This window comes from Crocodylus siamensis, chromosome 15 (genome assembly GCF_052110815.1).
Source record: "Crocodylus siamensis isolate JL-2025a chromosome 15, ASM5211081v1, whole genome shotgun sequence".
NCBI classification, from domain to species: Eukaryota; Metazoa; Chordata; order Crocodylia; family Crocodylidae; genus Crocodylus; species Crocodylus siamensis.
The window spans coordinates 765,357-776,581 of record NC_143409.1 but is presented as its reverse complement, the minus strand read 5'-3'; the positions used below and the strand labels follow the sequence as shown (position 1 = coordinate 776,581).

The following is an 11,225-nucleotide window of genomic DNA, read 5'->3' as shown; positions in this document are numbered from 1 at the left end:
TGCTGCCCCTGCTGCAGGCATTGGCCTGAGGGACTGACCAGCTGTGACCTCAGCCTCTGAGCCAAAGGCTCCTCCCAGCCTCGGACTAATCCCTAGGAAGGCTCAGGGCTCTGCCGGGCATTCGAGAGAACCAGCCCTGAAGGGCTTGGAGTGGGCCTGGGGTGGCAGGATGACGAGCAGCTCCTGCCCAGGCAGGGCCATGGTGTACGGAGCTGGCTCCTGGCATGGGAGCAGGTAGGAGCTGGCCCCTGGGCACAGCTGCACCCTGAGGCTGGGCAAAGACCCAGGCACGATGGCGCCAGGAGGATTACAGAACAAAGCCAGGCCTGGTGCCAGCCCCAGAGCAGCTACCTGAGAGGGCTGTGGCACGGGGCGAGGCGGCCTGTCCCCTCTGCCACCGGCCCAGAGTGCTCCCTCCTCTCTTGCTGGCCAGGGGCCCGGCTCACCGCCACCCGCCAACCTGCCCCCGCTGGGAAACTGCCCTGAATTACCCCTCCAGAGCCAGCCTGCTGCCCATGCAGCTGTCAGAGCAGGGCAGGAGTGATGCTCTTCCCTGCCGGAGCCCTGGTCAGCCCTGCTGCCACGGGGGCCAAAGAGACAGGGGCAGCGGGGCTCAGGTCACACAAGGGCGCGGACATAGGGAGACAGCACAGCAGCTGGGTGAAGCCCAAGCCCCCCCACAAGCAGCTGCTGTGGCCCACCAGGACCCAAGGGTTAAAGTTAGGGTTAGGCTGTGCCAAAGCATTACTGCCTCCAGACCAGCTGCTAGCCTAGGGCCAGGGAAAGCACCTCCTGCCTTCATGCTGCAGGTGTCCAGGGCATCCAGCTGTGCCTGGGGCATGGTGCTCGGGCTGCCCCAGAAACAGCTGGGGCAACAAAGGGACCGGGTCCCGGAGCAAAGCAGAGAAGAAGAAGCAGTTGTCGAGTGAGTGGCAGCACCAAGCACCCAGTCAGCCTGGCCCAGGCAACGGGGAGCTGGGATCCTGCCTGCCATCAGACCAGAGGCCTGCGGCTGGCCTGGCCCCCTCCTGGCCTCCAGAGACTGCAGGTCTCGTTCTTGGGAGCCGCAGGCCCCAGGACCTCTCCAGGTGCAGCTTTGAGGGTCAGGGCTGCAGAGGTCCCGGGGAGGAAGAGAAGGGCTGTCCCCAGCAGGACTTAGTGCACAGGGCCCAGCTGGTCCCATGTCCCTGCTCCAAGGCCGGTGCAGCAAGGGCTATTGGTGGCAGGGCTGTGTGGATGGAGGAGGCCAAGGAGGCCACAGAAATTCCTTCTAGGCAAAGTCATCGCCTGTCTCTGCGGACAAGCAGAGGCAGCACCCACAGACCTCACCCTGGGCCGGACACAGGTCAGGGCTGGGGACAGGGCAGAGCTATCAGCACCAGGATGTGTAGCCCTGCACCCCGAGGCCAGGCCTTGGGTATCAGGGTCCCTGGGGCACCAACAAGTGCAGAGAGCACCACAGGCTGCTGCCACGGGGAAGGGGACCCTCGCACTCCGCATGGCTGCAGAGAGGGGAGACCGGCAGCTGTGCCCAGCCCAGTATTGCTCCCAGCTTGGGCAGGATAGGGGTACAGGCTGGCACAGGGGGCTGGATCCCCCACCTTCCCAGAGCCCTGCCAGTGCAGCAGCCGGAGCTTGGAGTTGGGCCTTCAAAGCAGCCGGAACTGCCAGACCTTCCCCCGCATGGCCCATCCTGTCCTGTCCTGTCCTGTCCCACAGCAGGGCCCGGGGCCAGGCAGGAAGTTGAGGGGGAACGCGAGTCAGGCCCTTCCCCTCCAGCTTGTTTACGCTGCTGGAGCCAGGACAAGCAGAGCCAGGAAGGACACAAACAGGCCTGGCCCCTCTGCGGAGGCTGTGGCTCAGCACAGTGACTCTGCTGCACCTGGCGGGCTGCGCCAGAGGATGGAGCCGGCAGCCCTGGACAGCATGCCAGCGGGCCGGGGGTGGCAGAGCCTGTGGCGTTGCCCCTCCACCCACCCTGCTCTGAGCAGGTAACACAGTGCCTGGGGCCGCCTTGCCCCCTCCCACCCCCAGCCCAGCCCAGCCCAGCTCTCCAGCTGCCCTGCCCAGCACTCCCCTCTCAGCTCAGTGGCAGCCCCTTGAGTCCCAGCTAAGTGGCCGTGGGGTCAGGGCCCTGTGGGCACCCAGGCAGGGCACACAGCGGGGAGAAGGCACCAGGCTGTGCTGGGCAGCTGGGGACGCAGTGGGTAGGGCAGGTCTGCTCTTCCCATTAGGGGCTGCGGAGAAGCAGTGAGAAGGTTTCCCAGCCTCATCCACCAACCCCTGGCCTGAAGCCCACATCCTGTGGCTTGGAGTCACACGCACACAGATCACAACAGCAGCTTTATTGGCTCTCAGCACCCCTGGACAGCTTCACCCCAGCCTGCCCCCCTCCAAATACAGACAGCCTGCATGCAGGGGGCCTGGCAAAGGCACCTGCAGGATTCACTCAGCACAGGTCAGCTGACACCCCAGCCCAGGCAGCACCTACCCCACCCTGGAGCAGTTGGCCACACAACTAGTTCCCCATCACAGGACACTGGACATTGGCACAGGAAGGCCTGTGGCAAGCCCCAGGGTATAAGGCCAAGGGGCAAAGCCGTGCAGGGTGCAGCAGGATATGTGGCAAGGAAGACAAGCAGGTCTGTGAGAGCCAAGCCCTGCTAACAAGCAGCAGGTGGGGGGTGCGGGTGGGTAGGAAGGGGCTGCTGGCCACCCTCCCATGGTGGGCAGGGGAAGCTGTGCCTGTAGCAGGGAAGGCAGGATGCAGCTGGCAGGAGCCAGGGGCCACCTACACGCAGCTCCTGTGACTCCCAGACAGTGAAGCTCCGCTGGCCCCAAGCGCCTGGCAACCCCCCATGCATGGCTTCCTGCACCAGCACCCACAGTGGCTGGGGAGCCAGGGTTGGGCCAGGCATGCAACCATGCTTCAGCTCAGCAAGAGAAGTGCCAGCTGCCAGGGTCCAGGCTGGGAGCGCGTGAAGGGCAGGGCCCAAAGCCCCACCAGCTCCTGTGATGGGTGAAGCTGGTCTGCCTCCAGCCACGCTTTAGCAGCAAAAGGTAGGGGGCTGGCACAGCCTGCAGGACAGGCGTGGAGGCAGCGCTGGTTCTGCTCAAGACTCAGCCCCACTGCCCAGGCCGGCTCTCAGTCCTTGTGTGGGCAAGGCCTGGCTCCGGCCTTTGACACGGGCACGCATGGAAGCCCTCGTGGGTGCAGGCGAAGGGAGGCATCTTGCTCAAACGAAGGGCGACAGGCTGGGCACCTTGATGTCGCCAATGCTGATGTTGCGCGGCAGCTCGGGCAGATTGATGTTCTTCACAGCGGAGACAGCACGGGCGGGTGCGGCTGAGAGGCCACCCTGCGGGGCATTCAAAGGCACAGGACTCAAGTGCCACTAATGCAGCCCTGCCCCAGCTCCCAGGGGCAAGTGGCCTGGCAACATGCTGCAGCCAGAAACACCCTCACACCCAGCACCTGCCCCAATTGGTCACATGGGCTCCCCCACAGGCCACGATCAGGCAGCCAAGTACACTGGCACTTCCTGGACATGCTATCAGGGCCACGCCTCTCTCAAGGCCATGCAGATAAGGAGCCGCAGGGCTGTTCCTGAAACTGGGCCCTCGAGCTCAGCCCCGTGCACTGGCTCACAGGCCTCGGGGGTGGGGGGGTGCTTCCTGCCCCGAATTGTGTGGGGCCCCTGGAGCATTCACTCCTGTCAGCCCACAGTGGGGCCAACCCACACCTGTCCCTTCCTCCCACCCCCATCCCTGAGCTGGCCCCCTTCACACCGCACACCTGCGCTGCCTCCTTGCACTGATGGCCCCCACCCCATGGCTCTGACCAGGGAGGCCACTGTAGCCCGTGCCCCAAAGGCACTCACCTCAGACTTCTCCAGCTTGCTCTGGGCATCGATCTGTGCCACGATCTCATTCATGTTGGTCTCCAGCACCATGCTGCCCATCACCACCTCCTGGAGGATGTAGTGAACCTGGGGGGAACAAGTGAGGGGTGCAGCGTGAGCCCTGGGAAGGCAGAGTCCATGGTGCCCACTCGCAGGGATGAGCCCCCCACCACGGCCCAGGCGAGCACAGAGCATGGACAGACCAGCAAAAGGCCCTGCAGCTCCTTGTGAGCCAGCAGTGTGCCCTTGTTGCTAAGAAGGCTAACGGCATCCTGGGCTGCATTGGTAGAAGCACTGCCAGCAGATCAAGGGAAGTGATCCTTCCCCTCTATTTGGTACTAGGGAGGCCACATCTGGAGTCCTGCATTCAGTTTTGGGCCCCCCACTTCAGAAAGCATGAGGACACATTGGAGAGTCCAGCAGAGGGCAATGAAAATGGTTTGGGGGCTGGGGCACATGACTTGAGAGGAGCAGCTGAGGGAACTGGGCTGATTTAGTCTGGAGAAGAGAAGACTGAGGAGGAATTTGATAGCAGCCTTCAACTCCCTGCAGGGGGGTTGCAAAGAGGATGGAGGTGGTGAAGCCTTCATCCTTGGAGGTGTTTAAGACCTGGCTCAACAAAGCCCTTACTGGGATGATATAGCTGGGTCTGGTCCTGTTTCGAGCAGGGGGTTACACTAGATGTGACCTCCCGTGGTCTCTTCCAACCCTCATTTTCTATAATTTCATGGTTTTTCTGATTCCTTAGGCCTGGGAAGCACCCAGCCGCCCTCCTGACATGTGCCCCGTGAGGGCCATGCCAAGCTCCAGGCCACTCACCAGACCAGGCAAGGGGCAGCTGCCCCAGCTTTGTGACCAGGCCAATCTCCAACAAGCACTTGGGGATACCCCAGGGTGCTCTGCACCAGGTACCTCATGCTGGTCCAGCAGGTGGGAGCTGGCATGTTCCAGCAGGCACAGGGAGCCACCTCTCCACCCTGCAGCTGCACAACTGGTGACAGAGGAGCCCCGCAGGGGGGAGGGCTCTGCCAGAGTCACCCAGAGCCCCAAGGGGAGGAGAATACGAGTCTGGGGCCAGCTCGGAAGCCCAGCAGGCCTGGTATGCTCCCACGTGTCAGCTGAGAGCCAGCAGCCTCTCATCAGCTGGGGAAGAGGAGGAACAACTGCTCTACCCTGCTGCACAGAATACCAAGCCACAGCTGCAAACTGCAGCAAAGGAGATTTGGATGGGACCCCCTTGCGACCAGAGCCAGTGGGGAACCCCCGTCCTGCTGGCAAGACTTGCACTGGGCAAGGCTGGATTACATGCATCCTCCTGCCACAGCACAGGGGCTGGGCCAGGCAGCCCCCAGGCAAGGCAGGGAGGCCCTGTGGCCTCAGTCTTACTTTCCACCAAGAACAGCCCTAGCACAGATGCCAAGACTTTGCAGGAGACCCTGGAAAAGGGAACACGAGTTCCTGAGCTGCACCTGAGCCCATGTGTCAACACTGTGCCTAGATACCAGCTGCTCTGCGTCAGCCCAGGTGTGGCGGGCTGCCTGCTAAGTCAGCAGGGTTGCTAGGATCCCAGGGAGATAAGGGGTTCATGGCATTGACTTTATTGCTTTAGAGGCTCATCAGCGGTAAATTGCAAAAGTTTTATAGCATAATGGGGTGATTGCACCTGTCAGAGCAACACGATGAAATGCAGGGCAAAGACTACAGGCAAGAAGAGACCCCAGGAATGCCAGAGCCCAGCCTAGGGCCTCCATGGGGGCCCGTCAGCCCTGCCTTATGAGGTCCAGGCAGAGCTTTCAGCCCTCCCCTGAGCCTGGACAGGGTCAGCTCCAGGTTTCTTCCCAGCTCCCCCCTGCAGTCAGTGCACTGCTGTGGCCCGAGCACATGCTGGCTCTCGTCAGGACACTGTTGCGAAGGGGGAGGGAGGGATTTGTGCCTGGGCTCCCCCTGGCCAGGGGCCCATCACTGGATCTGTGCAGACAGATAAGGCAGAGAACAACCATGATAATGTGTTCCTTCCGCACCTTTCCCAGTGCAATGCACTGCCTGGCAGGTCACAGTCTGCTTGTGAAGAGTCAGCACAAACCCAAGGTAGAAGTAGCCACATGACACACCAGGGTTGCAGGGAGTAGAATCAGACCCTGTTAGTGTGCACACTAATAAGAGGTCCATCCCCCTGGCCTCCTGCCCTTCCAGTCATCTAGGAATTGCAACTCATGCTAACACCAGCAAGAGCTGGAGGCTGATGAGAAGAGCCTCCAGCTATTTGTGGACCCAGTCCAAGGAGACGCCCCCTGGACTGAGCCACGTGGGCCTGCAACATACTGCAGCCGTACCATGTACCCTGCTCCCACCACCTCCCTGCCTCACAGGCTCTTATCACCACACATGAGGGACCAGGCCTTCGAACGTGGCAGCAGGGTAGAGGGGCAGGAATGCCCAGGGCTGAGCCAGGTTCATGGGGAAGGGGCAGCAGGTCTCAGGGCTGTGCCAGATAATGGGGATTGTTCATCAGCAGGACAGGCCAAGGGCTAGAAGAGCCCAAGAGGCAGGGGCCAGCAGCCCAGGCCCAGGGTTCAAGCCTGCCCTGCGGCCAGGAGGAACGCAAGGCACGAGGCAACAGCAGTCCAAGCGGACGGTGACACCCACCTTGTCCATGTGAAAGATGAGGTCCAGCTCGCAGACATTCTCAAAGCACTTGTCCAGTGTCTCCACAAACACCTGGGCAGGAGAAGAAGGGCAGTCAGGGTGGGATGGCAGCTGCACTGCAGCACAGGCTACTCTACCCACCCCAAAGACCACTAACCCCAGGGACTCAGTATCCTCCACCATCCTCCCCTAGGCCAGCAGCCCAGAGCACTGAGCACAGCATAGCGCTGGGGGCACAGCGGGTTCAGCACTACTTGAGAAGCCTCGACCCTGCCTCCCTTTCCCCTCTGCTCAGCCCTGCTCCTCTCCTCTGGCTGCTGAAGGCCTGGGGCCACTGGCTGGCAGGACACTAGGACCAGGGCTCTCTGGGGCCAGCACAGAGCTCTGAGCCTAGGGACAACATGCCCAGTTTGCCCTGCTTGAGCACCAGGAACCTCCCTGGGCTTGTGGCCAGAGCCCCGGACAGGTACATAGGTGACAGAAACAGGTCCCTCCTAGCCAGGACAAGTGCTGCTCCAGCAAGAGCTGGGGAGGGCCTCTGGAGGGAGCAGGGGCAATGCAGCCAGCCAGGCCCAGGGCACCAGGACAGAGCGCTATGAAGAGGCAGCATGGAAGGCCAGACAAGGGGCTGCAAGCTCCCAGTGTAACAGTGACCCCACAGTGCCTGCAAGCGAGCCTGATGGGAACAGCTGGGGGAGCAAACCTGCTGGAGTGATTTGCAAGTGCAATACGGTTCCCTCCCACCTCTGCTCAAGGACCAGCTGGAAAAGGCAGCTGATTTCCCAGAGAAGGAAAGAACCACACGTCCCCAGCAAGGGGCGAAAGCTGGGACACAGGCTGCAACAGCCTGGCTCTGAAGCTTCCCGTGAAGCAACTGCAAGCTCAAGGGAGAAGCTAAGTGCTGGTGCCTGGGCTCCTTGCTCATAAACTTAATGCTGGCTGGTGCCTGGGCTCAGTCATGGGCTGGCCCCTGAGAGGTAGTGCTGGTGCCTGGGCTCACTGGTCCTGGGCCAGCCCCTAGGGGCTAAGAGCTGGTGGCTGGGCTCGTGGCACCTACCCTAGAAAACTAAAGAAACTTCCTCAGCCTAACAAAGTTTTAAACCTCAAAGCTTGCTTAATTTTTTTTTCCTTCAACTATTTAAGCTGGTCTAATAAAAGATACCAGATTCACCCAAAGAACCTTGTCTGCCTATCCCCTTAGACCAGCATGGCTACTACCTACACCCCTTCCCTGGAAAAGACATTTCACACCAGAGGGCCAGGAATGAGTGTGGGAGCCCAAGCACGCAGTCAGCATCCAGCCACACCTCAATCGACAGTCCAGGCACTGAGCCCTGACCCAACCCCCGTGAAACAATGGTGGCAACCCTGCCCCATGCCCACCGCAGGCTGGGCTGCAGCCACCTGGCACAGCTCCAGTCCTGCCAGACAGCTGATGCCCCACTGCCTAGGTAGCTCCCTCAAAAGCAAGCACAACCAGCCAAGCGCAGTGCTGGGCCTCATGCCCAAAGTAGCCAATACCCACCACTGGGCACAGACCCTGTTAGGAAAGCAGGTGGATGGCGAGGAGAGCTGGGATGGAGCCAGAGGCATGGGGCCCTGAAGGCTGCCACATACAGCAGCACAGATCATGAGTTGCAGTGTGGCACCCTCCTGCCAGCTCTGGCAGGGCAGCGCAACGTGGGGGGAGTTGGAGGCAGGGGGGCAAGCCGGCCCCATGGGCACCACAGAGGACAGAACTGCTGTCCCCCACCTCGCCCAACTGGATGCAGCAACTTCCCCTTCAGCAATCATGCAGAAAAAGCCATAATGCATCCCTATCTGTAAGAGATTAATCTCGGCTGCTGGGGAGCATGGTGGGGGGGCACAACTTCCTTGGTGCCCAAGAGCATGGAGCCAGTACAAGCTCTGCCCCTCCCCAAGTGAGCCATTAACTAGAAACGGGTCAGGGAGGAGGGCGCAGAGGGCAGAGAGCGAAGAGCTGATATTACAGCCTGGTGGTGGAAGGGAAAGGTGGGTCTGGGAGCCCTGGAACAGAGGGTGCCCAGCTCCCACACGTCCCCATCCGCCTGTCCCAGCAGGAAGGGAGGAGACAGCCCCTGCCTGGGAGACAGCTCCCGGCAGGGAGGGCCCAGGGCAGGACCCTCCCCCCAGGCAGTATCCAACAGCCCGAAGCCCTGGGAAGAGCTGCACAGCAGCTGGAGGGCACCTGGACGGCACAGCCATGAAAGCACCCCAGCTGCAGAGTGCGGCTGTCTGGGAAGAGAGTACGCCCCAGCCCTGGCGTTTGGAGCTGAGCTACACAAGGTTGCATCTGAGCAGTGTACAACGGTCCATTCCACAACCTGGAGTCAATGGCTCCCCCTGCTCCAGCCGGGAGGCTGCTGACTCTTGAACCCAATGACTGCATACAACACAGCCTCAAATAAAGGGGGCCTGTCTGCACAGTGGGCCTGGGAGCGAGAGGACCCACCATGCCACGTGGGAAGACTGTTGCTCTAAGCAGAAAAGCACTTGTGGTCCTAACTCTCTGAAGGGGGCAGGAAGCCGGGGTGCAGCAACAGGGCCCCCAACCCAAGAGCACTGGTTTCCCCCTCTTCCCAGGGGCAGATGGGCCACCCTCACCATTTACAAGGGAGATTATCAGCGCCGGAACAACGTGTGAGAACTAGCAGCGATGAGTCCAGGCAGCGAAGGGAGCCGGAGCCTGGAGTGCAGGGAGCCCCGGACAGCAGGGGCAGGATAGTCCTCAAAGGGAAGGGGCTGGAGCCCCAAGACACCGACTCCTTCCAGGGAAAGGCCTCTGACTGCAGCGACTGGCAACACGCCTGAAAAGGCCACTGGTGGCCTAGCCAACCCTCCTGCAGAACCACCCTTCCCCTAGTGACCCCCCCACTGCCACCAGATACACGCAATCTGAGCTAAAGCAACACCTGTGGACCAAGGCTGGAGACCGGGCATCAGCCAGGCTGCACCACAGGCCCCGGCAGGAGCACTCCCCTGTGGCCCCTGGAACAGCGGCTGTGGTACCGTGGGGTCATCCCCAGTGAGCCGGGGACGGCTGTGGACAAAGTTCGTGGGACTGCCCGAGTCCTGCCGGTGTTGCAGCCACCGGCCACAGGGCTGGAGCACCCCCGCGTGGCGTCCTCGCTGCCCGGGCCCGCTTGCCGGAGGAAGCCTGCGCCGGCCAGCATCCACACCGTGCGCCCCCTGATCCCGCGCCAGGGCCTGGTGCCATGTGCTCCCTGCCCCCACCTACTTGGATGAGGTCCAGGATGCCCAGCTCGCTCTCAGATGAGTCCACACAGAACACGAAGTACAGCGTGGCGTAATGGCGGTAGATCAGCTTGTAGTCGGAGCCTCCGAACAGGCTGCGGGGACAGGGGCGCAGGGCGGGGCTCAGTCGCGGACGCCAGGGCACAGGCGGCGCCCCCAGCAGCCCCCGGCCCACCTGCCGCACTCCAGGAAGTTGCAGATGCTGTCGTCCCGCTTAAGCACCAGGTGGAAGGTCTCACGGATGATCTGCTGCTGCGCCTCCTCGGTCTGCAGGGCACACCCTCAGCCCCCGACCCGGTGGGGCAGGAGACCAGCCATCCCCACCCCACGCAGGAAGCTGCCCACCCGGTTGAGGGCACAGGGGCATGCCCGGGACCCCCACCGTGCACATGGGGGGGCGCAGCCAGGGCTCCTGGGTCCCACCACCTGGGCAGGCTCACCCCCCGCACGGGCACGGCCACGACCCCCGGGGCCCAGCACCCGTGCCCACCCACACACGGGGGCACCGCCAGGGCTCCTGGGTCCCAAACACCCATTCCCCCGCACACACGTGGGGTGACGGCCCCAGCACCCCCCCGCGCCGGGCCGCACCAGGCGCTGGTAGAAGCGGGCGAGCCGCGGCCGCCCGTGGCTGTTGAACACCAGGATCGCGTGGATCATCGCGGCCGCCACGCCCGCCCGGACCGCAGCGGGCCGCGCACAACCGGAAGCGGCCGCGACTCCCCCGCCCGGGCGGACGGTTCCGGGCAGTGCGGCGCCCCCTGGCGGCAGCCGGCGTGTCCGCCCTGCCCCCCCCAGCACCGGCCTGCGGGACCGGGCCGCCAGCGCGCCGCAGCCCCCCGCCGCGGCACGACGTCTGTTGTGGGCGCCGCCGCCCCAGGAGCAATGCGCGCGGCCCCACCGAGCGGGGAAGACCAGAAAGGGGCACGGCCCTGGCGCAAGCTGCCCTGCCGGAGCCCCCTCGCTGGCCCAGCTGCTGGCGAAGCGCTGGTAGCCGCGGCGATGCTGCCGCGCCGCAGGGTTAGCGTTGGTTCCGGGCACGTGTCACCGCTCGGCCTCGCGAAGGCGGCGCGGCTGAACCGAGTCCCACCAGAAGCCCGCTGGAGACGCGGCCCCCCGGCCAGCCCTGGGCAGCCGGCAGCCCTCCTTCCAGCACCTGCGGAGCCGACAGCAAAGGGAACGGCAGCCTCCGCGCTCAGTCCTCCCGCGGGAAAAAGGCCGAGAGCGGAGTGAACGAGGGCTTGCAGCCGGCATGAAACAGGCCAGGCGGGGACGGGGCTCCCAGGGGAGAGGGGCAGGGCTGAGCCCAGCTCCCGCTGTTGTCTCTGCAGACCAGCCGGACTCTCCAGCGGGGCACGAGGTTGAAAGAAATAGGGAAGTGCACTGCATGCCCAGGGCGGG

At 63.2% G+C, this 11,225-nt stretch overlaps 1 protein-coding gene across 2 annotated transcripts; it reads right to left on the bottom strand.

Moving 5' to 3' along the window:
* Positions 1–2,324: 2,324 nt before the first annotated feature.
* On the bottom strand, positions 2,325–10,549 carry AP3S2 (adaptor related protein complex 3 subunit sigma 2). Of its 2 annotated transcripts, none has more exons than XM_090028873.1 (6): positions 10,416–10,549; positions 10,000–10,091; positions 9,808–9,919; positions 6,549–6,620; positions 3,882–3,989; positions 2,325–3,359 (listed from the first exon to the last, which is right to left on the bottom strand). In XM_090028873.1, the coding sequence occupies exons 1-6, from the start codon at positions 10,482–10,484 to the stop codon at positions 3,237–3,239; spliced, it is 576 nt and encodes a 191-aa protein (XP_089884999.1). In that variant the 5' UTR covers positions 10,485–10,549; the 3' UTR covers positions 2,325–3,236. The 2 variants fall into 2 exon arrangements, with proteins under 2 accessions (XP_089884999.1, XP_089885000.1); XM_090028874.1 differs by having other exon boundaries at positions 10,371–10,488.
* Positions 10,550–11,225: the final 676 nt, after the last annotated feature.

Excerpts from the sequence above, each read along its gene's own strand:
- AP3S2 (XM_090028874.1), bottom strand. The coding sequence starts at position 10,484 with ATGATCCACGCGATCCTGGTGTTCAACAGCCACGGGCGGCCGCGGCTC. Across the intron at positions 10,092-10,370 it reads GGGGCCGTCACCCCACGTGT|ACCGAGGAGGCGCAGCAGCA; the intron begins GTGCGGGGGAAT and ends TGTGCCCTGCAG. Across the intron at positions 3,360-3,881 it reads GCAAGCTGGAGAAGTCTGAG|GGTGGCCTCTCAGCCGCACC; the intron begins GTGAGTGCCTTT and ends AATGCCCCGCAG.